Consider the following 27,989-nt stretch of genomic DNA (forward strand, 5'->3'; position numbering starts at 1 on the left):
TGAGGGACCGTGACACAGAGCACCGAAACCCCAGCACCCCAGAGGAACCAGGTGGGTGACTGGCCAGAGGGATTCTGCTGCAGGAAAAAAAAATAATAATAAAGGGGAACTCGGAGATGCTGATAAAAGCAAGGGGCCGGCTTGGAGCTTGAGACAGACACTCGCTGGGCTGGAAGGTTTCCTGTCCGGCGGGGAGATGACGCAGAACCATCCGCCCACGGAGAAGGAGGACCCCGCGGAGGGCAGATAGGGCGTTTCTCCAGACGCTGACCTGAGCGTGAATCGCGGGCGGGTGTCTGCACAGAAGGCTGTTGACCCAGCTTTCTGCTCGTGCCCTCGGGCACCGCCGGTCTCCATCGCCCCGCGGACTACCACGGCCTCACGGGCAGCCCATCCGCCAGGCAGGACAGCGCTTTCCAAATGGGCTGGCACGGTCGGAGAACATTCCGGAAAGCTTGGGGACAAGTAAGTCTGAGGCTTCTTACATCTATAGGATGGTGGCTTTGGGGTGATGCTACGGCAGGGCAGGCTGGGAATGGGAGGGAAACGTGGTGCAAGCTCCGTGCGTCCCTCTCGGGAGGGCTGGAGGGTGGCCCGGTGAGCTGAGCAACCCCGCGGCACAGAGACCAGAACCAACGTCTCGGGGAAGCCGCCGTGGCACTGTGGCTTTCCCAGATGGGGTGCGTGAATGGTCGCGGCATCCGGCCAGTGCGCACGAGGCCTGGATGTCCTTCTTTGGGTTTTTTTTTTTTTAAGGATTGAAGTCACCGAGGGTCGTGCTTTGCACGTTGATAGCTCAGATCTTTCCACTTGGAAGCAGGAACCACTGAACCCAAGAGCAAAGTTGAGACTCAGGCAAAGTTTTGGGGTTGGGTGGGGGGGTTGTGCCGCATGAAAGCAGCGTCTCCTGGAAGAGGCTGGGTACCCTTGATAACCCCCGGCCGGCCAGAGGTCGGGCGATCTCGCCGGAATGCCAGAAAGAAAGCAGACCAATGCCCAATTCAGGACGAAACACCTCGAACCCCTTTGAATTACGTTTGCGTATTTTCAACCCCGGGGTTTAATTTTGGAAGTGCCCGGTGGTGGGAGCACATGGGGGGACATTTGTCATTGAGGTGGGAGCTGAGGTTTTGGCCTCAAGAATCCCGCGGGAGGGAGGAAAGCGGGCGGGAAGGCACAGGGGACAAGTGAGGGGCACGTTGATGACCGTCAGAGAGAACAGAGGGTCCTGCCTGCCCATGCACCCCCCATGAAAGGTCAGGAAAGCCAGCGCGGACACGTCTCCAAACTCCCACGGTTTGCACAAGGTTCAGGGAGAAGAGTTGTCTTATCAAGGACGGCCGTGGGCGTGCACACCCAAGGAAGAAGGAATCCTGTTCATTCATAAAAGCTGCGGAAGAAACGGGGCGTCCAGAAGGCTTAACGGGCTCATCGCAAGGTCGACGCCATGAGAAGGGCAAAGGGAGACTCTGTGAAAAATGTGGAAGTCCCAGGCCTGGCGCTCAGCGTGGGCGTCCTCGCATCCCCCTTCCTAGACACCGCCATGTCCCCCGCGGGATGCCGAGCCCCGTGCGAAATGCAAAAACACCCACGTTTTCTTTCCATGCCTCGGTGACACAGCCTGTACGTCGTGGCTCCTGTCGGTCTCTTGCGAGAAGAGGTTTGAAGACGATAAACGCAGCAGTTTCAGGACACATCGGGAGTTTGCGGAGGGGACAGCTCATTCCCAGGAGGAGCCTGGGGTCCTGGATTCTGATTCCGTCCACACTGCTGGATGCCCTGGGATGACAGGGCTGCACGTCCGCAGGCTGACCTGTTCTGAGGAGGGTTGGTATCTACAGAGACACACAGCTGCCCCCAGCTCCCACCTCCGGAGGCACCAGGAATCTGTGCCTGTCTGGACCCCACTCTTGGGCTCTGAACGCAACGCACACTGACCCCTATCCTCTGCCCCTAAGACTCACGATGCAGACACCGCGGATGGCGGGGACAGCCTTATACACTCAAGCATCGCCAGGCCTTGTTTTCCTGGTGACTCTGCTGTGGGATCTTTTCCCTCTAACCTCTTAGATTTTGTTCCCAACACCTGCAAATTAAGCGGATAAAGGATGAACAGGAAAACCTACCTTAACTACATATATAAGCTCTGGGGTTCACAGAGAAAAATGCAGCTCAGGGAGACCGCCAGATGACCGGGGTGGCTGTTACAAATAGCCCAGATATGCCGATTTCAACAACAGATATTTTTGATTCCAGACCTGGAGGCTGAGAGTCTGAGAACCAGGCAGGGCTGAGGCTGGTTCCTCCTAAGGCCTCTCTCTTCGGTGTGTTGACCCCGTGTTCTCCCTGTGTCCTCCCGTGGTCATCTCCGTGCGTGTCTGTGTCCTCATGCCCTCTTCCTATAAGGACCCCCGTCCTATGGGATCAGGGTCCATTCAGTGGCCTCATTTTACCTTAATCTCCTCCTTAAAGGCTCCATCTCCAAATACAGCCTCATCCTGAGGTCCTGGGAGCAAGGGCTTCTACATGTGAATTTTAGGGGGTCACAACTCAGCCCCCAGGGCTCCCCTTTCTTGGAGAAGGGACACGTCCACCTCACTGCTCACAAGCCCCCTTAGGCCAACACCACAGCTCCTGGTGCTGAAAATGACTCTTTTCCCTCGAAGCATTGTCTCCTCTATGAACTTCACACAACGCTCTGGAACTTTATCGCTGGGGTCTGGCTTTGTCCCCTCTGAGTTTCTCTGGCAGCCGACCCTGAGGTTCTGTGTGGCCCTTCTGTGGTCTGTGTTCACACGGTTCCTAACTCAGCACAGGCCCTTCCCCAAAGGGTTCACTTCCCCTGGCTTGGCCACATAGGTCCTTCCTGTCCTGAACGTGCACCTCCAAACAGACCTCGGACTTCCCTTTGTGACCCGCATATGTCGCTGGGTTTCCTTCCTTGTGGGGAACATTTCAGCAATGATCCCGGAGTGGCCGATGGACATTGGTGGCGTGGCCGGGCCACCCCACCCCCACCCCCCTGCCGCAGGGGAAGGTGGGAAGCTGTGAGCCCGGAGGAGCCTGAGACCTGCCACCAGCAGGCACAGGCAGGCCAGCCCCTGCCTCAGGGCTGACCCACAACAGGTGCACTGAGAACGCCTTCCAGGAGGGCTGGTCTTTGCTGGGCTGGTCCAGAGCACCTACCTCCCACACACTGCTCTGGTACAGTGAGCCCTGCACCCCACGCTGAGGGGCCAAGGTCAGTCTTGAAGGGCACCACGCCACACTGCCCTACAGTGTACCTCTTGGGCATATGGATGATTTTGTGCAACAGGCCATGGAGAACCAGCAGAAGCAGATAAAGCTCTACATGTCTCTCTAACTACCAGAAGACAGGGGACATAAAGTTCCCCTTCGTGAAGGAAAATTACATTTGTAAACAAAGTTTCTAATGGTATAAATGTTTCTATACCAGGAAGATGACTACACCCAGAGATTTCTTATCATCGGAGAGAGTCTGATGAACAAGAGCCTGTACTTACCACTCATTTCCTGCTTTCCCTTTCCCCATAATTGCCTTTCCCCATTTGAAACCCAGAAACCCCCTTTCCGACGTTGAATTGAAGATGATTTATAAACCCTGATCATCTGACTGTCTCCCTGAGCCACATTTTCCTTCGTGAACCCCCATGCATATATCTTGTAGTTAAGGCTGGTTTTCATGTTAGTCTTTTATCTGCTTAATTTGCGGGTGTTGGGAACAGAATCTAAGAGGTTAGAGGGAATCAATTTTTCCTCCCCTATAACCTCTACTCTCTGACTCTCTCATTTCCTCGCCTCCTTCCTAGGTCTGTCCTATGTAGGAAGATTTCTCACTCACTAATGAGACACTGAGCAGAGAGGAGTAGACCTGCTTCCCCCAGGTAGGGAGATAAATATCTCTCATCCCTGGAGGTTGGAAAGAGGCTAAAACACTGTGATGGCCTGAGGGGTTTGTGCACCTCGAGTCTCTGGTGGCCTCCAGGCTCATATTGGTTCTTTCTACAAAGGCATTTCATCCTCGGAGCACTTGGGCGGCTCAGTTGATGAAACGTCCTACTCCTGATTTCAGCTCAGGTCGTGATCTCAGGGTCATGAGATCGAGCCCTTCACTGGGCTCTGTGCTCAGCAGAGAGTCTGCTTGGAATTCTCTCTCTCTCTCTCTCTCTCTCTGCTTCTCCCCCACCTCTCTCTCTAATAATAATGATGATAATAATAATGATGATGATGATTTTTTTAAAAAAGGTTTTCCATCCCAGCCAGGTGACCTGTGGCCTCACTCCTGGTGGTGTCTATTCAGCCACTGAGCCAATCCCCTGTCTTTGTGTCTAGCCCTTGTTGATCTGCACTAATGCAGTTATTAGAAAAAAAACGCTCAAAGATACAAAACCCTGCCCCAGCAATCACCAGACACCGAAAGAGTTTCCATCAGAATATTCCATTGCTCTTTTTGGCTTCTGCAACACAACCAGCTCCCCAGCTCCCTGCCCACTTCCAAATGGCTTTTAAAGCCAGTACTCATCACATGGACACCAAGGCAGGTGAGCTCCCTGTGAACCATGGTCAGTCCCTAAGGATGATGCCAGGAGTGTTCCTGCCTGCTGGGACCTTTGTTGTATAGGAAAATGGTAGCCCCATGGGCTTGGCTCAGGACCAGACAGAGTTGCCTCATACCCCAAAGTGGCTGCTGGGCACCAGTATCCTCACCACACATTCCTTCTTTTTTACTCACCTCTCCTGCCCTCAGCCACCCCACACAAGAGAAGCAGCCTAAAATAATCCCGATAGTAGCTCTGGGGTTCGGAATGGTTCCCCACTCAAACATCTCAGCAGCAGAAATGTGGGCTGGACCAGCCATGGCCAGTGACGGTCGGGTGGGGAAAAGTCACTCCTGGTGGGGAAAGTCGGTTCAATACCAGCTTGCAGAAAGTGGTCGTCAAGGAAGCATGTTGAACGTACTGATGCTTTGGGGGGAGTTCCGGCAGAGTTTCAGAGGTACCGTGATCTTGCAGGGAACCAGGGGTATGGGAAGCGGATGGTGGTCCCACCCAGTACTGGGATGGGTACTGCTGGCCAAATAAGGCCACGGGATGCACCCCAAGAGCTCCTGCATATTCTGTAAAGGCTCATTACTGTTGACTCCCCTGAGGGCCATAAGGGAGGGTTCCAGCTTGGAATCTGACCTCTGACCTGGGTTCTTCTCCTGTGTAGGTACAGCGTTGGGGCTGGTGCATGGCGACCATGCTGGGTCTTGTGAGCTTTCTGGTGCTCCTGAACTCGGCGTGCTGCGGACAAGCACAGCTGGGTAGGTACAGGCAGGGGCTCCAACGCCAGGCTCTTGGTGGGGTGAAACTGCCATACCCCCATGCAGGAAGGAGACAGGCATCCCTCCCCTGACCCAAAGTATCTCCCCCCAACCCTCCACCCTGGTAGGGAAAGGGGTCCTTTTGCAAATCAACCTATAATTGGATATTTAACATCTGGCAGAATCAGGGACTGAAAAGTCAGTCAAACCCAGCTCAAGCGTCAGACCTTCTGCCTGTCCTGGGGAAAAAAAACTTATTAAAATGCAAACATTTCAGATGCCTGGGTGGCTCAGTCAGTGAAGCATCCAACTTTCGATTTGGGCTCAGGTCATGATCCCAGGGTCCTGGGATGGAGTCCCACATCAGGCTCCCGCTTGGCTCAGGTCATGATCCCAGGGTCCTGGGATGGAGTCCCACATCAGGCTCCTTGCTCAGCAGGGAGCCTGCTTCTCCCTCGGCCTCTGCCTCTGCTGGTCCCGTTGCTTGTGTGCTCTCCCTCTTTCTCTCTGACAAATAAATAAATAAAATATTAAAAAGAAAGAAAGAAAGAAAGAAAGAAAGAAAGAAAGAAAGAAAGAAAGAAAGAAAGAAAATCTTTAAAAGTATATGTTTTAAAAACAAAAAATCTACCCATCCGTAAAACCTCTCCAGAAAGGTGCAAGAAAATGTAGAAATCATACACGGATGGCCCAGTAAAGATGGTGCAGAGACAGGGAGAGAAATAGCCCCTGGTTTGGAGCTAGGGTCCTGGGGACGTGGGGCGTCTCTCGTCCCTGGAGGATGAGGACGGGTGTTCACCTCTCTGACGACCGCATTTCATAGATGCTCCAGATCCGGGCCCAGACATTCTGGAATTTTGATGCTCGCATCGGCCCTCTGGGAAGGGCCATGTTCTACTTTCTACTTTTGTTGCCTTTGCTTTTGGGGTCAAGTCAAAAAAAAAAAAAAAAATCATTGCTTGGACCAATGTCAAGGAAGTTACCAATGTGGCTTTATGTTTCTATTTTTTTCTTGCCTAGGAGTTTTGTGGTTTCAGGTTGCACGTTCAAGTCTTTAATGCACTGTGAGGTCATTTTTTGTGAATCTGGTTAGCGCTGTGGTTTCACTCTTTGGCAAGTGGCTGACTGCTTTTCCCAGCACCGTTTGTTGGAGAGACGACACATCTCCCCATCCTATAGTCTTGGCTCTGTTGTTGCAAATTAGTCCTTCCTGCTTTTTTTCCCCCCAACAGAGAGAATTAAAGTCCTCATGGTTAGTTTCTACTTGTCCTTCCCTGTGGCAGGTTCTTGCCTGGTCCAGGTGATGCACCGGGTCCCCACTCCCAGCCCCACACCAAGAGGCAAGGCCCATCCTGAAGGCATGGGACAGAAGCTCCTCAATTAGATGGACACAGGAAAGCCCACTTTGGTTCCCTCCCAGAAGGCTCCGAGGGTCCCAAAGTCTCCATAACCTGCCCTTTGACTTTAAATATCTTCTGTAATTTTTTTCTGTATTAAAAATTTTTTTCCACGGCACCTGGGTGGCTCAGTGGGTTAAAGCCTCTGCCTTTGGCTCAGGTCATGATCTCAGGGTCCTGGGATTGAGCCCCGCATCGGGCTCTCTGCTCAGCCAGGAGCCTGCTTCCTCCTCTCTCTCTCTGCCTGCCTCTCTGCCTTCTTGGGATCTCTGTCTGTCAAATAAATACATAAAATCTTTAAAAAAATTTTTTCCTGTATTTAAACTTGTTTCTGTATTTAAGATTTTTTATTTTTATTTCTCTATATTTTAAGAATCATTTTCTGTATTTTCAAATTATTATTACTATAGCTAACGTGTCTGTATCTTTCAAATTATTTTCTGTACTTTTCAAATTATTGCTACCGTAGCTAACTTGTCTGTATTTTTTCCAAATTATTATTGCTATGCCTAACTTGTCTGTATCGTTCAAGTTATATTCTGTATTTTTCAGATTTTACTACTATAGCTAAGTTCTCTGTATTTTTCAAATTATTTTTGCTATAGCTAACTTGTCCATATTTTTCAAATTATTTTCTGTATTATCTGTGTTTTTCAAAATATTATGACTATAGTTAACTTTTGTGTATTTTTCAAATTATTTTCTGTACTTTTCAAATTATTGCTACTGTAGCTAACTTGTCTGTATTTTTTCCAAATTATTATTGCTATGCCTAACTTGTCTGTATCGTTCAAGTTATATTCTGTATTTTTCAGATTTTACTACTATAGCTAAGTTCTCTGTATTTTTCAAATTATTATTGCTATAGCTAACTTGTCCATATTTTTCAAATTATTTTCTGTATTATCTGTGTTTTTCAAAATATTATGACTATAGTTAACTTTTGTGTATTTTTCAAATTATTTTCTGTACTTTTCAAATTATTGCCACTATAGCTAACTTGTCTGTATTTTTTCCAAATTATTATAGCAATACCTAACTTGTCTTTATCGTTCAAGTTATATTCTGTATTTTTCAGATTTTACTACTATAGCTAAGTTCTCTATATTTTTCAAATTATTTTCTATATTTTTCAAGCTATTTTTTTTATTTTTCACCTTGTCACTTAGCTAACTTGTACTTGTCAAATTAGTTTCTATATTTTTCAAATTACTGTTGCTATAGCTAACTTGTCCATATTTTTCAAATTATTTTCTGTATTACCTGTGTTTTTCAAAATATTATGACTATAGCTAACTTTTGTGTATTTTTCAAATTATTTTTGTGTTTTTCAAATTAGTGTTGCTGTAGCTAACTGTTCTGTACTTTTCAAATCATTTTATTTTTCACATTATTATTATAGTGAACTTGTACTTTTCAAATTATTTTGCATATTTTTCTAATCATTACTTGTGTATTTTTCAAATTATTTCCTTTGTTTTTCAAATTATGACAATAGCTGGCTTGTATTTTCCTTTATTTTTTAAAAATATTTCACTTATTTATTTTAGAGAGGTAGCGAGAGAGAGAGAGCGAGCGAGCACAGGCCACTGGGGAGAGGCAGAGGGAGAAGAAGATTGCCCGCTGAGCAGGGAGCCCAGTGTGGGACTCGATCCCTGGACCCTGGGATCATGACCTGAGCCGAAGGCAGACGCTTAACCCACTGAGCCACCCAGGCGAACTAACTCATATTTTTTGAATTATTTTCTGTGTTTTTCAAAATATTATTACCAAAGCTAAGTTTATGGCAATGAAGTGACTTCTCATTATGGTTTTGCTATGCATTCCCCTGATAACTAATGGTTCTGAGCATCTTTTCATGGGCTCATAAATGTCCCCAAATTGTTCACTTTGAAATGGTTTATTCTGTGTGTGAATTCGGCCTCAGTAAACAAACAAATGTAACAATCCATGCCTGATGTTTGCAGGTTATCTCCCTTCACCTGTAACTATGACATCACCTGGGGAGGGGGGGTCTAATTCCTGCTAAGTGGTTTGTTTGTTTGTTTCTAATTACAGCAGGAGAGATTAGATCTCCTATTAGAAACATGCAGCTAGATTCAAGGAAAAGAATGTTAACCTGGAATTACGTAAGAAATGTGAGTCAGCAGGAATGCATGATATCTACCACTCCCAACTCTCCCACCATGGCTAGCTTTTCCACCATACAAGCCCCAAAGGTGAGTGCTCATGGCTCACGCCTTATGGCTTTGCTCCTTGGAAATGTTGAATTTTCCTGTGAAATGACTCGTGAGTCCCCTGCCTTGATTTCCACTCCTACTGCTCTTGTCAGGGAAGAAAAACATTTCCTCTATCCTCTTAGATTCTGGGATAGGGACATGCAAATTAAAGTGACCAATGCCAGATTTTTCAGGGGAAAAGACAAAACAGATTTGTTCTTAGTTCAACTTTTTACATAAATGAAGAGTCAGAGAAGCAAAGTAAACACCCCAAGAAGGGGTCAGACTAGGAAGATTTCCTGCCATTTTTTATAAAGCAGTGAGAAATTGAGGAGATTCCATGATGCAGGAATGGGGATTTTGGCTTCTGGAGCCACTAAATTGTGGGGACATGACTAAGGAATCAGTAGGTGAACTAATGGCCAGTACGGGTTATTTTACTAAGGTCTCTCTGTGCAGTGTCTTCTCGGTGCTGGTGGTCCCTCTCCAGTAATAAGGGTCACTCTCATCTTCCTGGCACAGGAGAAGGTGCGAAAACCCTTTGTGAAAGGGTCTTTTTTGTCCTGCTTCTATGGAGATAAGGAGACAGAGAAGCCCTCTTGTATCTGTCCATTTGTCAGATGCCCCCCGGCTCAAAATGATTCATATGCCAAAGTGGTCTATTTGGGACTGGGGCAAATCCCATATACAGGATGGCCTCCTTCAGTCTGCTTCTATATGGTGGGAATAGAACTTACACACTACATCTCACATATGAGGGAGAATATAATAGCTGTCTTTTTTGCATATGCCTTCGTTTGATTTCTCTCCTTTGTGAGGGAGGAGGGGGAAAGATGTGGATTTTCCCATTAAATGGTCTCCGTCCCCTTCACATTAAAACAGCCCCCCTGGATTCAGTTTGTGTTTTGGGGCTATATTTATTCATTTATCACCTAGTCCACACAATCCCTTAGTTTCATTCTAAGGATGTTAGGGAGGAAAAACCTTGTCATCCACCCTCTTAGGTTCTGTCCCCAGAGGCCTGTGAATTAACATGTTGAAAGCTAGATAAAGAGGGAGAAAAATATATTCCCATGCATATGGAGCTTATAAAAAACAGAGCTCAATAAATAGCTAAAGTGAAGGATTTATGTACCTAACCAGTACGAAAAAAGAAGGAGACAATAAAGCTCTCTATGGTTAGAACAAGGAGTTTTCCAGAAAATAAACAGGAGATAAAGTTTGGAATCATGCTTGTTCATGTAAGTTTGAGAAGTTTTTCTGCCTTCTTAGTGACTCCAAAGCTTTGCCCAAAGAGGCCATTCATGGTAGGTTTAACCTTGATGTCCTTCCTGGAAGCAGAAGTCACTCCAGAGAGGGAATTTATGGTAGCCTCATTTTCCAGAACTTTCTGCTTTAAGTCAGATAAAAAAAATCTCTCCTCAAAAATGTTTCTTTCTGCATCTCTTGAATCCAAACTTCTTCAGCTTAAAATGATCTTCATAATAATTTGGGGATTCCTGGGGATGGAGTGAGGGTTCCCCACAACGAGTGGAGATGTACCCCAGACAGGAAGCTGCAAGGGATCCATGTCCTCTGCCCCGAACCCTGCCCCTGGGGTGCTTCCAGCCCCGACATTTCATCCCTCCATGGGACGACAGTACCTTGAGACACCCACTGGGATCACCCCATAAACCGATTCTAGAATGAAATGGGAATCCAGGCTGCCCGGGGAAAAGCCAAAACCCAGAATGAGCAGGTGGGCTGTGTTCCCGTACCCCTGCCCATGCAGACTGTGGGGAGGAGGACCCCTATATCGTTTCAGCTGTTTTTAGCAGGAACTTTTTAAAAAAGATTTATGTATTTATGGGAGGGGGGGGAGATGCAGAGAGAGAGAGGGAGAGAATCCCAGGCAGGTTCGGTGTGACTGTGGGGCCCAACGCAGGGCTGTATCTCCTGACCCTGAGATCAGAACCGGAACTGAGAGCAAAACCCAGGGTCAACCCACGGTCCACGGGGCTCCCCTTTAGGATTTTTTATATGGGTTCCTCTGGCGCCATCTGCAGGCTGAGGAGGGTCTTGCATTGTCTCCAGAGATTAAAGTCCAGGGAGCAAAGGGCACCTTCCCAGGTATGTCCTGCTTGTAGGCAAGTGACCTGCACCGGGGGTGTCTTCTATCTGGTCTTTGCAATTGCCTTCAGCTCAAAATAATCCTTGTGCCGAGGTGGCTTTTTGGGAAGTGATGTAGTCTTCTAAGGTCACCCCTTAGGAGCGGGGATTTATGGTGCCCAGGATGGGAGGAGGATGGAGGAAGAGGATTTCCCCGTAGGGGCTCACAGAGACCCAGCTGCGGGCATCATTATGTACCTGTGCTTATAAAAAGTAAGGAAATCAAATTTTAACATAATGCAACAGATGGAAATGGGTCGCTGACCTTCCTTCATGAGTGGGTCATTTCTAAGCATTGTATCGCTTTCTGTGGCTTGCCTGAATTTTTTTTTTTTTTTTTCGATTTTCAATGTTGGCTGTGGGTGCACGGAAGGCATTGATTTAATGGCTTTCCTGTCCAGGATTATTTGTTTTGTTTTATTATAATTATTATTTTCTTTTTTTTTTTTTACAAATTCAATATGTTTGGCAGAAGCATCTGGTTTTCTGAATGTCGTCCTGTAATTTAGGAACAAAGCCAGAGTGCCCCTCCCCTCTGTAATTGTTCTGGCTTTCTGGTTCATCTCATTTTCCCTTGCGAATTCAAGAAAACGTTCCTACATTTAGTGTTTCCGTATGAATTACAACACGGCCTGTTGCTGAAAAACAACGGACATCAACAACAACAAGAAAACCCAAAAGCAAAAACCATCTTTGTTCTCTCGAAGAGATTCATTTAAGTGCTCAGTCTTGTTTTTCTCTAGCACAAATCTGGCAGATTCTTGAAAATGTGTTTTGGGACCTCTGCGGAGATTATCACTTTGCTTCCTCCCTGTATGGACCTCATGAAAACAGACCGTGCACACAATCTTGATGGGATTTTTTTTTTAAATAATGCTGAATTTAGTGCATGAGCATGACATTTTGGGGTTTATATTTTTTTACAGCTTTACATTTCTTTTTTTAAAAAAAAAAGGATTTTATTTTTAAGTAAATCTGTACCCAGTTTGCAGCTCGAACTCACGACCCCGTGATCAAGAGTTGCACAGTTCACTGACTGAGCCAGCCTGCTGCCTCATTTTTTTTACATTTTAATTTTTAAATGAAGCTGGTTCTTTTTTCTTTCTTTCTTTCTTTTCTTTTCTTTTATTATTGTTATTATTATTATTATTATTATTTGGTATCCTGTGAGGGACACATGGCTCACTCAGTAAAGCAACTGCCTTCAGCTCAGGTCATGGTCTCAGGGTCCTGGGATCAAGTCCCACATTGGGCTCTCTGCTCAGTGAGGAGTCTGCCTCTCCCTCTGCCTCTCCCCCTGCTTGTGTTCATTCTCCCCCCCCCAATAAATAAATAAATAAAATCTTTTAAAAAATAAAATAAAATATCCTCCAGATGGCCTTAGATCCCAGCTGTGCCTGCAACATAAAACCGAGTCCCTCTACATGTTCTTCAAGGCCGTCCGTTTTCTGCCTATGTGTATTTTCCGCGTTACTAATCTCTGGTTCATTTCCTTCCGCCTGCTCTGAGCAGATTTGTTTTGAGGGTTTTCTGCAGGAAAGGGGAAAAAAAAACAACAACCGCTAGCTCTTTTGCAGAGAAGGGTTCTAATATCTTAGATTAACTGAGTGGCGGCCAACTCCTTCCTGCTGCTTGGAAAGTGAAGGTGCTGGAACCGGGGCCCCACGGCCCTGGCTGGGCTGCCGCCTGGGGTCACTTTGGTTTTAAACGGCCTGCGTGGTGCTTCTAACTCCCTGATGTCTCAAGACATGCTTTGGGAAAACATAATTCTGTTTTTTAAATAGTCAGAGTCCCCCTCCTCCTTCTCCTCCTCCTCCTCCTCCTCCTTCTTCTTCAGTTGGGAGTTGACTGGGTTTGGGGGTGGTTTTTTTTTTACAGACTCAGAAAACACAATTGCAGACTTGGTCACTGGGATTTGGGGTTTTCTGTGAGGCCGCACAAAGATGCTTGCGGGAAGACGGGATAGGTACAGGTTCAGTCAACCCTTGAAGGCATCTCTTGACTTTGGGTTTTATTCCCTCCTTATCAGTCCCCCCCCCCCCGATGGAGACCCAGCTCCGGGTCAGGATGGGGGTCTCTCTGCAGTGTGAGGACCTCCCAACAGCCCCCGGGGGTCTGCCGTTGGCTTTCAGCACGAGATCGGGCACAGACGAACAGACGTCACTGATGCTCTGAGTCTGTTTTCCTACGTTTTGAACTTGAGGAAATCGGAGTGTATGTAAGGACCCTTCTGGTCGGACCCCACCCGACTGGCTCCGTGGACAGTGAATGCCCACGATTCCTTGTTAGTCAGGCCACCCTGCACCCACGGAATCCGGGCTTTCACAAACAGGATGCTGCTGTACTGACTTTTTTTTTCCTTTTTTTCCACGTGCTCTGTTTTTCCTTTTGAGTTCTTTTTAAATCTCGTGACCTCATGGGTCACCATGCTTAGGCTCCGTATTTAGCATGAGACGCTGTGTTGGGCTGTTAGCCCCTGCGAACGCTGCTTTGCCCATTTTTTCCAGTTCCTCATTTTGCCCCCATAGGAGTGTTCAGGGGCGATGCCATGGTAAGGGGAAAAGGATTAAAAATACATACTCCCATGCAGCTGTGAAAGGGAACCAGCTTGAACCTTGCTACAATGTATACGAACCTTGCCACAACGTATACAAACCCTGCTACAATGTACACGACCCTTGCTACAATGTACACGAACCTAGCTACAATGTATACGACCCTTGCTACAATGTATATGAACCGTGCTACAATTTATACGAACCTTGCTACAATGTATACACACCTTGCAACTATGTCTGGGAATGCAGACCCAAAAGGCTCCCTCAGCCCAGCTCTATGAAGCTGCACAAATAGACAAATCCTGGTAAAAGAAAGTACCTGACAGACACCACTGGGACCCAGAACCCCAGAACCTGGCTGCATCCCCTTCAGCTGTAAGAGAGATTCACAAACGTGTCTGGGAGATCCCATGCTGTTACCCATTTTCTAATGGATGCTAATAAAGAGGCAGGAGGTGTATTTTATCCTTTTTGGAACTAGAAAAAGAAATATATATATATTAAAAAACATATAAACCCTAACCCTATGTAAATTATATATTATATAAATATAAATATATTCATATATATAGAATATATATTTTTAAATATATATAAATATATAGCATATAGTTATATAATATAATATAATATAATGTAATTTTATAACAATTATAATTATAAAGATTATAATTATTATAATCATTATAATATAATATTATTGTAATAATTATAATTTTATTATATATTATATATGTAATATATAGTATATATATTATAAATATATATATATTTTTTTAAGACTTGTATTCTGCCTCAGGATAGGGGATGACTGGGACACTTTTGTGAGCCCTTCATGATTGAAGAAGGTGCTTTTCTCCTCATCTCTCTCAAAAACAGGCCCAGATGTATTAAAACTTCTTTTCAAACATTTTTCCCCCCAAAAAACCTCTGAATGGGTCCCCCGCTGGTGGCCTCTTGGTTGGCGTTTTAAGGCTGTCAATCACCTGATTTTTATGTAAATCTGAGATTTTCCTGCCTGGATGTTTTAAAGGGGCTCTTTGTTCTTTGTATAGTTGCTCGGCTGTTCCCCTTCCAAGGAGCTTGGGGGAACCCTTCCCCCCTCCCCAGCCCCAGGTCGTCGCTGATCATCCTTTTTCAAAATACCTGGTTGTTTTCGGGTTCCCAAGCAACCGTTTCTGTTTGTTTGTTTGTTTTGTGCAGGAAAACCTTTTCGCGACAAAGGGTTTCAGTAGACTCAGAAATGACACGTGTTCTACCGTCATTTCGAGGAAAAAAAGTAAATCGTCCTCTATTTCCTATGGCAGAATCATTTCGCAACTTGGGTCCTCATTGATTTTCTTTACACAAGGGCAGCTCCCTCCCTGCCCTGGGCCTGGTGGGCCTGGTAAGTCCCAGGTCACCCAAGTGTCTCCAGAACCCCCTCCCCCATTATAACCTGGCCTTGCTTCCAGAATCCTGGATGCTTCAGGAATCCCCTCCCAGAAGCTGTGCTGGAGGGCAGGCCTGGCTGGATTCTCAGGAATATTCACGCATCTGATCTCCCCCCACCAAACCTCCCCGACCCCCAGGGCACTGTGGCCACTCACCACCCTGCATCCCTAGTAACACTTGTTGGGGGAACTGAATCAAACACAAAATCCAACCCCCAAACCCGGAAAGCCTCCCCCACAAAGACAAAACAGCTGTATTACTACAGGAGCATTAATAAAATACGCTCATGTGAACTGATCACATCAACCAAGACCCCCCCCCAAATGAGGACAAAGGGGGCTCCAGCCAGGGTGTCGGCCACCAACTCTGACCTTAGGCAGAGCCTCAGAGTCACGCAAAGGACTGGGAAAGCTCTATCGTGGTGCAGGCGCACAATACCACTTCTGTCCACCCTCTTAAGTTCTGTCCCCGAGGCTCCGCAAATTAGAATGACAGAAGACAGATGAACTGAGAAAAGGCACGCACGTTCTGTGTGCTGTTAAAAATTTTAGGTGGCACGACGTGGGTGTCTTGATAGAAGGAAGAAAATGCCCCCAAAGGAGTGGTTAGACCTGAGAGTTTGTATACCGTTTTTCACGTAGAGCAGATACATTAAAGCAGGAAAAGCGTTTGAGGCTGCTAAGGGCAGCAAATTGGCAGGGACAGGGGAGGGGAGATAGATATTTGAAGGACACTCTTGGAAGACAAGGTTTATGTTCGTAGGATGGTTTGTACCGGTCCGTCTCGGTGCTGAGTTTCTGCCTTCTTCATGGTCCTAAAACTTCCCCTAGAGAGAGCGGGGTTCCGTGTCATGTGTGTTTGTACAGGTTCCTGCAGTTAGTCCGATCAGGGAAGCTCCAGGAAGGTTTCTTTCTATATCTGCTGGTTCTCAGTTGCTTCTGGGTCAGAATAATCCTTACGCAACACTGGAAGGAAGGACAGAATCAGGGACAGCGTTGGTGTGACTCAGATCCTGGCCATTCTGGGCCAGGTGTGAGCTAGTTACATTACTGCAGGGTCAGCCGTCTCCCCCGCGTCTCACTCAGCAGGACCCGTGCGCTGGTTATTACAGGCAAGGGTAGGTTTCCTGCAGGTCTTGGGGCAGGTATCATTCGGGGGAACCAGGGGAAGGGTTCGGCGAAGTTTGTCCTGCCGATTGGGGTCTATCTCCGGGCTGCGGGGTGTCTGCAATTGTCTCTGCCAGTAGGATTCACTCTGCCCTTCAGGCTCAGACCCACCGGGTGGGGACTCCTTCCGAAAAGGAAACGCGCCACAGGCTTGGAAAGGGGTCTGAGTGGTACGCAATCCGGGACGGGGACGCCCAGCCGTGGACCTCTCCCGGGGCCGAGTAGGGTCCGAGGAAGCCCAGAGTGCGTGCGTGACGTGTGGGTTCTCCATGGTTCCCTCTCCAGGTCAGAGAGGACGGCACGTACTTCTGCATCTTCCCCAACCGCGTGCTGCACAGGGGAGCCAACCTGACCGTGAAGGTCACCTGTGATGGGGCCAAATTCCAGGAAGTCTTGCCTTTTGCGAACCCAGGTGAGGCCCCCTGAGTGGGTGGGCGTCCGGCTCCCGCCCAGTGTGATGGGCACGCACTCGGGTCACCCCTCGAGGGCTGCTGGTGACGATGCCACCTCTGAGAGCATCCGTGGGTGTCTTCCCAGGCAGGGAAGGTTCCGGCGCCGTGAACTTCTCCTGCTTCATCTACAACGTCCGTCTCATGAACTGCCGCTGGGCGCCCGGCCCCCGAGCCCCGGCCGACGTCCGCTACCGGCTCTTCTGGTGGGCCTCCCTGTAAGCCGGACACCGTCCCTGCACCACGGGGGATCTATGCGTGGATCATAACGGGAGGGGCCCAGCGAGCCGGGGGACCCCAGTGGGCTCCTCCCGGAAACGTCACAAAATCGCAGAACCCTGGTAGGGGAGACGCGGCGCCTTCGCGGCCGCCTCGCTCTGAGTTGCAAACCCTCCTTCCGTCCTAAATGGAGGACGAAAGCCACAATTTCGTGATGTTTATCATGCACGGAACGGTTGCGGAGGCTTCGCCCTGCCAAGGGCGGGATCCATCCCTGTCTGTGCCACGCCTTGGCTGATTCCCTAGGACGCATATCCCGTTCTGGTTTTGTGCTTTTTTGGGGACAGATTTGTGTCGGTTTTGGGGTTTTGTGGGGAGGCTTTTCTGGGTTGGGGAGGAGATCTCGTTGCTGCTAATGTCTGCCCAGAAGGATACACAGTCGGGCTTTTCCCAAGTCCCTTTTGCAAACGGCAGGCACGAGGACGAGGCGGAGTGCGTGCATTACATCACAGACCCCACGGGGACACGCGTGGGCTGCCATTTCGATGAACTCGGTGAACCGCAGGGTATGGATAATTACTTCTTCCTAGTGAATGGGACCAGCAATGAGACCACAATCCCGTTTCTGGACTTCGTTCCATTTGAAGCCCGTAAGATCGGTAAGATGCTCCCGTGACCTGTGTTCTCCCCCACACGCCCCCTACTCAGGAGAGCGGGCTTCACGCATCTGGACTCACACCCCCGCCGTGTGGGACGCGGCCCTGGGTTCAGGACCAGCCTGAGCAGGATCCAGGATCGGCACTCGAGGTCGGGGGAACAGGCAGAGACAGACGGGCACGGCGGTCCTGACTGTCCCCTTGGGGTGGGATGCAGGAAATCATGTGTTCATGTCACCTATCCATTTTTGCTAATTTCTGTAAATTCCCTGCAAATCCGGAATTTGCAAAATCCGACTCATCACAGCTGCTGGGGTGGAAAAACACGGTTCGTTGTGTTATAATTGTGTTTCTGTTTAAAGACATCTTACGTAATGCACATTGCTGATGAATTAATGGTGCACACAACGCCCACAGCCCTAGACCTCTAGACTGAACAATGCTTATCGCATGTGTGTATTTGCTCCAACAGTCGCATCATGACCTTCTGGTGTGTAGGGATGCAAAAGAAGAAAAACGTTTTCCGGGGGCACCTGGGTGGCTCAGTGGGTTAACCCTCTGCCTTCGGCTCAGGTCATGATCTCGGGGTCCTGGGATCGAGCCCCACATTGGGTTCTCTGCTCAGCAGGGAGCCTGTTTCCTCCCCTCTCTCTGCCTGCCTCTCTGCCTACTTGTGATCTCTGTCTGTCAAATAAATAAATAAAATCTTAAAAAAGAAAAGAAAAGAAAAGAAAAGAAAAAGGTTTTCCCCTACCCTCTTAGGTTCTGTAAGCAGGGCTTGCAAATTAAACTGACAGATGCTCTATTAATGGGAGAAAAGCACCCAAATGCAATTTTAATTTTTAAGTTTGATATGCATGGGGGAGGGCTTCACAGAAAATAAATGAAAACGTCCCAAGGAAGTGGTTAGATTCAGGGAGTTATAAATCATTTTTTAAATTTTTTTTTACTTTATACCATTTTAATAAAAATCAATTAATTGTGGAGTTAAATGAAAACGGATTTGTGCTTTTAGAAGTGGTCAATATATACGGAAAGTAATGGGAGAGAGGGTTGTATTAGTGAGGGGTTTTTTGTGCAGATACGATTTGGCACTGACTTTCACGGACAGAAAACGTCCCCAGGGACAGGATTTGTGGCAATCTTACTTTCTCAGAAGTTTCTGGTTTTAGTCCGATAAGGAAAGCTCCAGAAAGTCTTCTTTTTTTTTAAAGATTTTATTTATTTATTTGACACAGAGAGATCACAAGCAGGCAGAGAGGCAGGCAGAGAGAGAGGAGGAAACAGGCTCCCCGCGGAGCAGAGAGCCTGATGCGGGGCTCGATCCCAGGACCCTGAGATCATGACCTGAGCCGAAGGCAGCGGCTTAATCCACTGAGCCACCCAGGCGTCCCCAGAAAGTCTTCTCTCTGTATCTATGACTCTTGGTTGCCTGTGGTTCCAAATAACCCTTGTGCCAAAGTGTCCTGTTTTGGAGGTGACGTGCCAGTCCCCTTGGTACACATCAGACAACACCCAAGGGCACGCTTGGGGGCCGTTCCAAATGGCGAAATCGCCAACCCAAAGCACAAAAGCGGGAACGACACCGCACTCGACCGGCCACAAAACAGGCGCTGGTTTGCAATCTGAGAGCAGAAACCAGAACAGAAGGCTTTGCCGTGTTCAGCCTCATACGGGTGTATGCCCGTGGGGTGACCCCCATTTTTATTTTAATTTTCGCCCACTCTGTGGATTTCTGCCAATAATCTGGAGCATCATCTGTACCTTGCGTCGAAGGAAGGGGTCCTCAAGCCATGTCCTTACGCTGTCTGGTTCTACACAAACCGTCTGGTGCATTGGTTGGCATTTTTGACTCAGCCGAGCGCTTGGATGCTTTTAAGATGACAAATACTCAACCTGCTTTGGTAGGTGCACGTAGATCCTGGGTGACTTAGGTCCCCAGAGTTGGATGTCCCGAAGATGAGGCACTGAGAAGGACATGCTCGTCTACTGGTGTCCTTACCTGGGGTCCCGGCAATCTGCAGCAGGGTCACGGAGGGGGGTACTCAACCAGGAGGGGTGGCCGGCACCACGGAGGGGACAGTCCCTTCAGGTACCCTCAGCTGGCTTGAACCTTCCTTTTCCAAGCCCAGTGCACCTTCTCTTTTCTCCTGCAAAAAAAAGAAATATAGGACAATTTCCTACAGAGGTGCAATCCACCGGGACCCCCGTCCCCAAAACCGACCCCTGGGTGTTTGTGAGGATTTTTGTTGTTGTTTCTGTTTTATTTTCCATAGAAAAGTACGACCCCCCAACAAACATCACGATTGCCCACAACACATCGCATCACATTATCCGCTGGGAGAACCCCGAGATCCGATACGAGCTTTCGACTCAAGTCTTGTATTATGAGCTGGACATCCAAAGACCGGTAAGAGCCCCCGACCTCCGTGAAGGACCTGCAAACCGTGTCCGGTCCCGTCTTCTCCTGCAGAGCTCAACCCCGGCTCACAGACCAGAGACTCTGCTCCCGAAAGTTGTTGTCTGGGACCTCCTGTGCCCTGTACCCTACACGGGTGGTTCATTCCTTTTTTTCCCTCCATGAAATCCACTTCTTTATTTTTATTTTTTAAAAGTAATCTCTATGCAAAACGTGGGACTTGAGGTCGGGATCCTGAGACCAAGGGTTGCACGGTCCTCAGCCTGAGCCAGCCAGGGAGCCCTGAAATAGTTTATTTTTTTTGAGTCGCTTTCAGTTTGTAAGAGAACTGAGGGGAAGGCCAAGGGGTTTCCCCCACGCCTCTCGTGTGCACCCATGCACACTCTGCCCATCACCGTTCCCATCAGCTGCCTTTTCTAGAAGATCAGAGTAGACACCCTAATGGGACGCAGCCCCTTTCTCCACCTTCTGGGAAACAAAACATGAAATGAGCTGGGAATGGGTGGCTCACGACAGGTGCACTGGGAGCTCCCCTGAATCTTCAGCTCGCCACCTGCTCCCCGTCCCCTCAGCACACCTGTGCCAAGGGAGCTTCTGCAACCTGAGATCTGGACGCGTCCCCGAGTCCTGGAAATTGGGGACTTTCCCCCGGACACTCAGCATCTCTGTTTCCCCGTGGCCTGGGGCATCCACATGCACCCCAAGCCCAGAGGCAGGGGTGGAAGGCTACTCCAGGATTCAGTCCCGAGCACCCCAGACCTCAGGGCCTTTGCACATACCTCACAGAGGCAGGTTCCGTGAGCACAAGGATGCTGTGATTATGCATATGGCAACGGCAAAGTTGAGGGTTCTGGGCACACAGTTGGTGCTCAGTAAGTCTTGCTGGCCCCGTCCCATATCCGCATGGTCCTTGACATCACAGTTTCCGCATGCTTCAGGGCTCTGCAGGTGACCCCCAGGCCCCACCCAGATGTGAACCACTCAGCGGTGGGCATCTTTCAAACCAGAAATGAGGTCGCGTCCCTTCTGTCCTTAAAACCCTTGCGAGGTTGAGTGTGGGTCTTGGGTTAGAGTCGGAGTCCTGGAGGCACCCTGCCGGGAGTCTGTGGCTTCTGGCCCTGCCCACCCACATCCTCCTCCCCAGGGCTCCTGTGAGTGACGTCACAGAAGGGACCTCCCCTCAGTGACCTCTCACAGATGACCTTCCACGGGGAACTATGCCCAGCTGACCTCACACTGGTTCCAGGCAGGTGACCTCACACAGCTGTGCAGGCCTGAGCGTCCCGTGCACGGGAGGCCCCAGGTGGGCAGTGAGCTCCCCTCTGGCTTTCTGCCCAGAGCCTGGCAGCTGCCCTCAGTCAGTGCTGGACGAGGCAGAGGGTGTCTGAGACGGTCAGTCCTTACTAGACATTTGAACATCCAGTGATGCAGAAAAAAGCTACTGTAGCTGTTGCCTTCTTCTTCCTTATTAACATCCCGGGAGCAAACTCAGCAGCCAGAGACAAATTCACAACAAGGAAACTTTGTGTTGAGGAGGAAAAGCTGTTCCTATACCCTCTAAGGTCCTGAACCTGAGGGCAGTAAATTAAATAAATGGGGTGGGGGGGGGGGCAAAAGGCATTCATATGCATATAAAAGCTCACCAAAGGTGTGACTCTTGAATAACTCAACTAAGGATCTTACTACCTACCTAACCAGGGGACAGGGAGAGGGGAAAAAATGCTTCCAGAAGAGGGACAAATGGGTTTATAGAAGAAATCAGGGATAAGAACAATTGTGATGATGCTTGTTGAGGCAGGTACCCGTGGTCTTCTTTGTCTTCTTCACGGGCATCAAAGTCCCCTGGAGATGGAATTTATGATACATTCCCCGTCCATCCTGGAAGGGACGTCTCCCCAAAGGGGGAGCTGGTGGCATGCCTCATTGCCAGTCGTCTGCTCTTCGGCAGATAAGGGAAGCTCTGAGAAGGGTTCTTCATACCAGTTCTGGGGGTCCAGGTGGGTTCCCACATTTGCATATAACGCTGAAAACCCAGATGCTAACAACCCTCCCTTTTCTTACAGGGCAGCCCTTCCAAGACAAACCCCGTAAGTATCTCTTCTTTCTCTATGCCTCCTTTGCTTGGGCCCGAAGGCACAGCAAGCATCAGTGTTCACAGATCACCTCGGCGGTGGGGTCCCCATGAGCCCCTTCGTGTCCGTCAGGCTGTTAGTCTCAGATTGAGAAGCTGTGTTTTCGGGAAAGCCTCTGACTCAGCTCCAGTCACGGGTCATCACCTACCCCGCGGACAGAGCAATGGTCTTCTTCCAGACGCACCGCCTCGGACTTTTCCAGCTGAAAGTTTGTCGTGCGTTGAACACCGTCCTGCAAAAACTCATGTCTGCCCAGATGCCCAGAACAGGGTCTGGTTTAGAAACAGCATCTTTGCAAGTAAAAGGGAAGGATCTTAGATGAGGGTGGCCCTAAATCCAAGACAAGAGTCCTTGTAAGAGACAGAAGAGGAGACACAGACACAGAGGAGAAGCCACGGGAAGATGGAGACAGAGATGGGAGGGATGTGGCCACAAGTCCAGGGACGCCTGGAGCCCCAGAAGCTGGAAACGACAGGAAGGACCCTCCCCTGGAGCCTCAGGAGGGAGCACAGCCCTGTCCTGCCTGGATCTCAATGGCCCTGCCCCGCCTGGATCTCAGTGGTCCTGTCCTGCATGGATCTCAGTGGGGCTTCTGGACTCCAGAGCTGGGGGAGGATAGTTTTCTGTGGTTTTGAGCTGTGGCGTATGTGGCCTTTGGTCCCTGTTGCCCCATGGCACTCACACAGAGACAAGCATCCCCTTGTGCCCTCTCAAGGGCTGCAGGAACCCCCACCTCTCAGATCCTGTCTTATCCTTCCGCTGGGCTCCTGCAGGCATTACCTGCTCCCACGGGATGCCGGTGCTGCCCGTGGACCACACTTGCAGCGGCCAGCACACGTGCAACCAGGGCTGGGTGCAGTCTGAAGGTGTCCCCGGAGGCCGGCCTTGGGGAGACAGCTGTCCTGTCTGGGTCCCATCAGCGACTCGGATGACACATGAGACCTGGTGCACCACGGACATTGGACAAGCAACATGTACGGCTTCTCGCTGCCTCGGGGGCTCTCCTCGGGGACTGGGGGAGTCCCTGCTGTTGCCCTCCGCGTTTGTCTGCACGGGCTGGCCTGGAAGCTCCCTGAGTCCATGCTGGGGCCTGTCCAGGACCTGCCCCAGGGCTGTTGTGGCTGAGGGGGCGAGTGGCATGGGATCCTCCGGGTCCAAAAGGAGCCGCACAGCGGATAAAGGCAAAATATTTCATCACGGAGGCGTGAGAAGAAACTGGGTTCTTCCAGGCAACAGGAACAGTCAAGAGCATGTCCTGGGGCTTCCGGGTTGTGCAAACTTGCATCACTGTCCATCCTCCCATCTATGCTGCGAAGAGACACCACAACTCCTGGACCCAGCCGGCAAGCAGGGACTCTGTACGTCCCACTCTGCTCCTGCCCCAGGACGCGGTTGGAGAAGTCGGGGATTTGCAGGGGGTCATGGCGCGTGAGGAAATGCATCCCTGCTCGGGTGGACCTGCAGGCTGGGCCTGCTTCTCCTCGCTGACCGCCTAGTGTTCCAGCCATTCTTCCTCCGCGGGTCTCTCCAGACCCGCACGTGCTCTGTGACATGGACGGACAGGGGGTCGTCGTCCAGAGGGACACGTGAGGCCTGTCTCAGAACTGGCCTCGTTTTGGCCCCAGGAGGGGACGGCAGGCCCCTGGAGGCCGGCCAGCGCTGTGGCATTCAGAGGCCAGCTGTGCCCCCCAGAAATGGTGAGGCCAGGTGGGGCTCCTGTCCACGCACCCACTCGCGGCTGCCAGTGTGTAGATTTGGAGTAACGGCAGGTCAGGCCCCGAGGGCCTGGGGACTCTGCGCGAGCGGTGGGCGCAGCTTGGGGAGCCGTGCGCTGCAGGCGTGGAGTCCACCTCCCGACGGGAGAGCCCCTTAGGGTCCCTTCTTGGGGACAGAGAGATGCGCGGATGTCGTGGGCCTCAGGCGTAGGACCCCAGCGCTCAGACTCCAGGGGACCCTCCCGCGTCCCCAACGCCGGTCCCAGACGGTGCCCTCTTCTCTTCAAGGTTTTCCAGAGGGGACAAGACGCGAATGTGTACGTGGTGCCGCGTTCCGCCGTCAGGCCGGACACCACGCTTCGGGTGAGGGTGCGCTATCTGCACAACGAGCTCTGGAGCGAGTGGAGCCCGACGCTGCGTCTCGGTGAGCGCCTGACCCCGGTGCGCCGCGGAGGGATATCAGACAGGGTCCCCCAGCGCGGCTCCTCTGGGGTCTTACCTGGATGCCTGCTATTGCGTCCAGAGCGAGCTCCCGTGGGACCCCTCACTTCATCACACCGGAGATGGTCCTGTTCCCATAAGGTCCGGTTGCCAGGTTTTGGGGTTAGGGCGCCCGCATCTTTTCGGGGATCCGTTGAGCGCACAGGAGCCCCTCCCAGCGGAGGGGGCTCGGGGCAGTCCCTACTAGCTCTCCGCCCAAACACACCACCTTCAGTGTGTCCTGCTGCCGTGCGCTCCCTCCCGTGCTCCTGGGGTCACCCTAGGAGGACGCCCCCCAAGAATGAACCACAGGGCACCAGCCCCCATGGACTACTGTTCCCTTAGCTCCGCTCAGGTGTCTGGAAGGCGCCAGATGCTGGCCACGCCCCAACCCAGGGATGATCCCTTCCCCAGAAGGGTCAGCCAGAGCCCGGGGGAGGTCCACCCGTCCCCCTGGGTGCCCAACCAACACTCTCCTTTATGGGGTCAGTGAGGGGTATCCCAGAGCTCGTGGTTTACAATGTGACAGCTCCCAGCACGCGGTAGCGCTGGTGGCAGGAAACGGAAATGGAGGGTTTCATGGCGCTCTGGGGGTCTGGCCGGAGGTTGTCCCTCACCGGCCTCTCAGCGTACTTCCTTGCAGGGGTGGTGGAAATCCCACAAGACAGGAGTCCGTGGGGACATCCCTCTAGGAGTCCCACACATCCGTTCCGGGGAGTGACAGGGCAGGAGCTCAAAGTATGCCCCAGCTGGATGCCCTCTCCCAGAGGACCCCCCGAACGCAAGTGTGGGACTCCTTCTTTCCAAAGAAGAGGTTCACAGCTCCCAGAAGCTGCATAGACCGCCCAGGTCACATCAGGGTTCCCCAAGAAAAGCCTCCAGGGCAATAGACAACACACCCCTGTCCCACCCTGGAGTTTCACAGTTACGCATTCATTCCTTTGGCTACGTAGCACCGTGTTGAAAGTGAACGTCCATGAGAAGGAATGCGTTGCGCGGTACTAGTTGTGTCCTTGCGCAAATGTCTGTGGTGGATGGGCTCTCGGGAGTAGGGCGTGGAGATGGGTGGGGACCGCCAGGGGTGGGGGGGCGGCATGGGCACAGGACCCGAGGGAGGGTCCATATTCCCCCCACCGTCCTTCCCGTCTCCTCTGGAAGGCCTGTCGTCCTCCGCTGTAGCCCTGCTTCCGCCAGCAACCCCCATCCCTAATCCTCCGGTCATCCCGCAAAACCTGTGCGCAAAGCGGACCACCCACTCCCGCGCACGCGCTCCTGACCCTCTGCCTCTCGTCCCCACCAGGCCTCCCAGAGCAGGATTTCCGCGGCGCCCTGTTCGGAGTGCTGGTGGCGGCCACGGCGGTGCCCGCGCTGGTCCTCTTGTGCTTCTGCAAGTGGTGAGCGCCCAACCCTGGACCCAGGACCCTCGCCCCTGCCCTTCCCACCCTGGTGCAGGACCCCTGAGCGCGCGGGATGGCCAGGGGAGGGTGAATCCAGAGTCCAGGCTCGGATTGCAGGTTGCTGACGGCTGGCCAGGAAGGCGGAGTGACTGTCCATGGGGCGCCGATGGGAGGTCTCCCGCTGCGCCAGCCACGTCTGTCCTGGCCGCATGGCCACAGCGGTGAGGTCGGTCTGGACGGTGCAGACCCCGCCTGGCCACTGCAGTGCATGCGGGGTTTCTGTAGGAGGGGTGGGGGGCCGGGGCTCTAGGGCGCGCCCCCCTCGGTGTGCCCTTCACGGTATCCCCCTCCTCGGCAGGTACAGTCTGTTCCCCCGCATCCCGCAGGTGAAGAAGGAACTCACGAGGACCCTCTTCTCCCCGGAGGTGGGTGCGCCCGTTCCGGCTCCCAGTCCAGAGGCGGGGGCTGCTCCGAGGGGTGCAGCCTGGTTGGGCAGGGGTGTCCTGCGCTCCCCAACACTGGCGTGCAATTCCGAGGGAGAGGGGAGGCATGGGGGTCCATCTGCCTTCAGCACAAAACTCCATCCTCCAGGGAGGGGGACCTCACCACAAAGACCACAACTTGGGGCTCAAGACAGAAGCGGCCCCTGGAGCAGGGGACGTGGGGTGACCCCATTTCCCTGCCAGAAATGCCAGGCCGGCCCTCAGGCACCGGGAGCGTAGGTCTCCCTCTCCCCAGTCAGACACCCCTCATCCGGAGACCCCGAACCCATTACATGGGCACAGACCCTATTTCCACATAGAGCTATGTCTCACGGCTCTGAATGGACGCGGGCTCTCGGGGGCCACCACTCAACCCCTGACCGTGGTTCCCTGGGGCCGCCGCTGTCTCTCGGGTGAGGCACCCTCCCCAGGACGGCAGCGCTGCCCCTTCTGACCAACCTCGTGCATCAGCCCCACGTGCTGCCCAGTGAGGAGTGGAGGGACGCCCCCACCACGGGGGCTCTGGTTCGGGCTTGAGGCTGTTTCCTTGGGAAGCCCACCCCCTTGGGCTCCCCCTGGGGCTTCTGCAAGGCCTGGGTGCCCTCCCGATGAGGTTGAGGGTTCATGGAAAAAAACTGGGGTGAGGTTGTGGCTTTTGCAGGGGGCTTTGCCGTGGGTCTCACCGTTCCTCAACTTGGGAAGGCCTTGTTGAGTTAGGGGACCAACCCGACTTCTCAGGGTCCGTCCACAGCCCACACTCTGGCTGGCACAGGGGGTCCCCAGACCCCTTGCGGGACCCCGTCCTGTAACACGTGGTCCAGGAAACGCTGCTCGTCTGAGAGCCCAGAGCAGCCGGCAGGTGGCTCTCAGGATCCCTATTTCACATTCGACACGAAGGGATCTCCCCTATAAGGTCCGGGCTAGAAACAGGATTTTCAGGCTCAGGCTGGCCGAGGTCACTCCCTCTTATGCTGGGGGGGCCGCCCTGAGTCCTGAAGCCGTCATCCCCCAGGCCCCCACGGCCGCCACCGTCCAGGATGGAGGGAGCTGTGTCCTCCAAGGGGGACTCTGACACCCCCTTTGTTGGTGCCCTGAGCCTTTGCACCCCCCAAAGGAGACGCCGTCCCCGTGATGGTCCCCTCCATCCCCTCCCCAGCTCCCGGCGAGCACGCGTCCACGTTCTGTCTGTGGATTTGCCTGTCCTGGCCGTTTTGGATCTGGGGGTCCCATGCTACGGGGTCTGGCCTGTCTCTCCTCCCCCGGAGCATCGTGCTTCCAGGGTCGGTCCACGGGGCAGCAGGTGGCAGAGTTCTGCTCCCGTTCGTGGCAGAGCGACCTTCCCCAGCATGAACTGGAGGGGTGAGGGTCCACCCTTCGGCCGCGGCGAACTATGAAACTCGGCACGGGCACTTTCTCGGCGGCACAACGAGGGTCTCGCACGTGGGTGCCCTCAAGGCTGCCCGTCTTCTCTCTGCCAGGTCTCCTGGGAGGAGGGGCGCCCGCCGCCGGGCTCCCGGGACCCCGAGGACGTCCTCATCGTGGAGGACCTGTCCTGACTGGTGTGGCTTCGGCCTCTCCCCGCGCCACCTGCCTCCCCGGAAAATGTCGCCAAGGAGCATCGCACGCTCACATCTGGGGACCATGTCTCCCCCGGCCCCCAGCACCGCCGCCCAAAACCCAACAGCACGGCTTTCTGGCTTCATACTGGCGTCCAAGCCAGGGGCGCCGTATGCCTCTGACGGGCGTGTCCTTCCTGATTTCTGTATTTTTGACTCCGGGGGAAATAAAATGG

At 51.6% G+C, this 27,989-nt stretch overlaps 1 protein-coding gene across 4 annotated transcripts; it reads left to right on the forward strand.

The window, feature by feature from the left end:
* LOC123935127 (granulocyte-macrophage colony-stimulating factor receptor subunit alpha-like) lies at positions 1-27,989 on the forward strand. 4 transcript variants are annotated; one of them, XM_045995607.1, is made up of 12 exons: positions 1-51; positions 5,233-5,326; positions 8,782-8,942; positions 16,534-16,660; positions 16,786-16,915; positions 17,391-17,575; positions 19,849-19,982; positions 22,055-22,078; positions 24,127-24,262; positions 25,619-25,712; positions 26,074-26,140; positions 27,676-27,989. In XM_045995607.1, exons 2-12 carry the CDS (start codon positions 5,254-5,256, stop codon positions 27,751-27,753), a joined length of 1,209 nt encoding a protein of 402 aa, XP_045851563.1. In that variant the 5' UTR covers positions 1-51; positions 5,233-5,253; the 3' UTR covers positions 27,754-27,989. The 4 variants fall into 4 exon arrangements, with proteins under 4 accessions (XP_045851563.1, XP_045851561.1, XP_045851562.1 ...); XM_045995605.1 differs by lacking the exon at positions 1-51 and adding an exon at positions 184-465; XM_045995606.1 differs by lacking the exon at positions 1-51 and adding an exon at positions 184-465 and having other exon boundaries at positions 16,786-16,903.

Source organism: Meles meles, chromosome X, assembly GCF_922984935.1.
Source record: "Meles meles chromosome X, mMelMel3.1 paternal haplotype, whole genome shotgun sequence".
NCBI classification, from domain to species: Eukaryota; Metazoa; Chordata; class Mammalia; order Carnivora; family Mustelidae; genus Meles; species Meles meles.

Excerpts from the sequence above, each read along its gene's own strand:
- LOC123935127 (XM_045995605.1), top strand. The coding sequence starts at position 421 with ATGGGCTGGCACGGTCGGAGAACATTCCGGAAAGCTTGGGGACAA. Across the intron at positions 8,943-16,533 it reads CCACCATACAAGCCCCAAAG|GTCAGAGAGGACGGCACGTA; the intron begins GTGAGTGCTCAT and ends TTCCCTCTCCAG. Across the intron at positions 26,141-27,675 it reads GGACCCTCTTCTCCCCGGAG|GTCTCCTGGGAGGAGGGGCG; the intron begins GTGGGTGCGCCC and ends TCTCTCTGCCAG.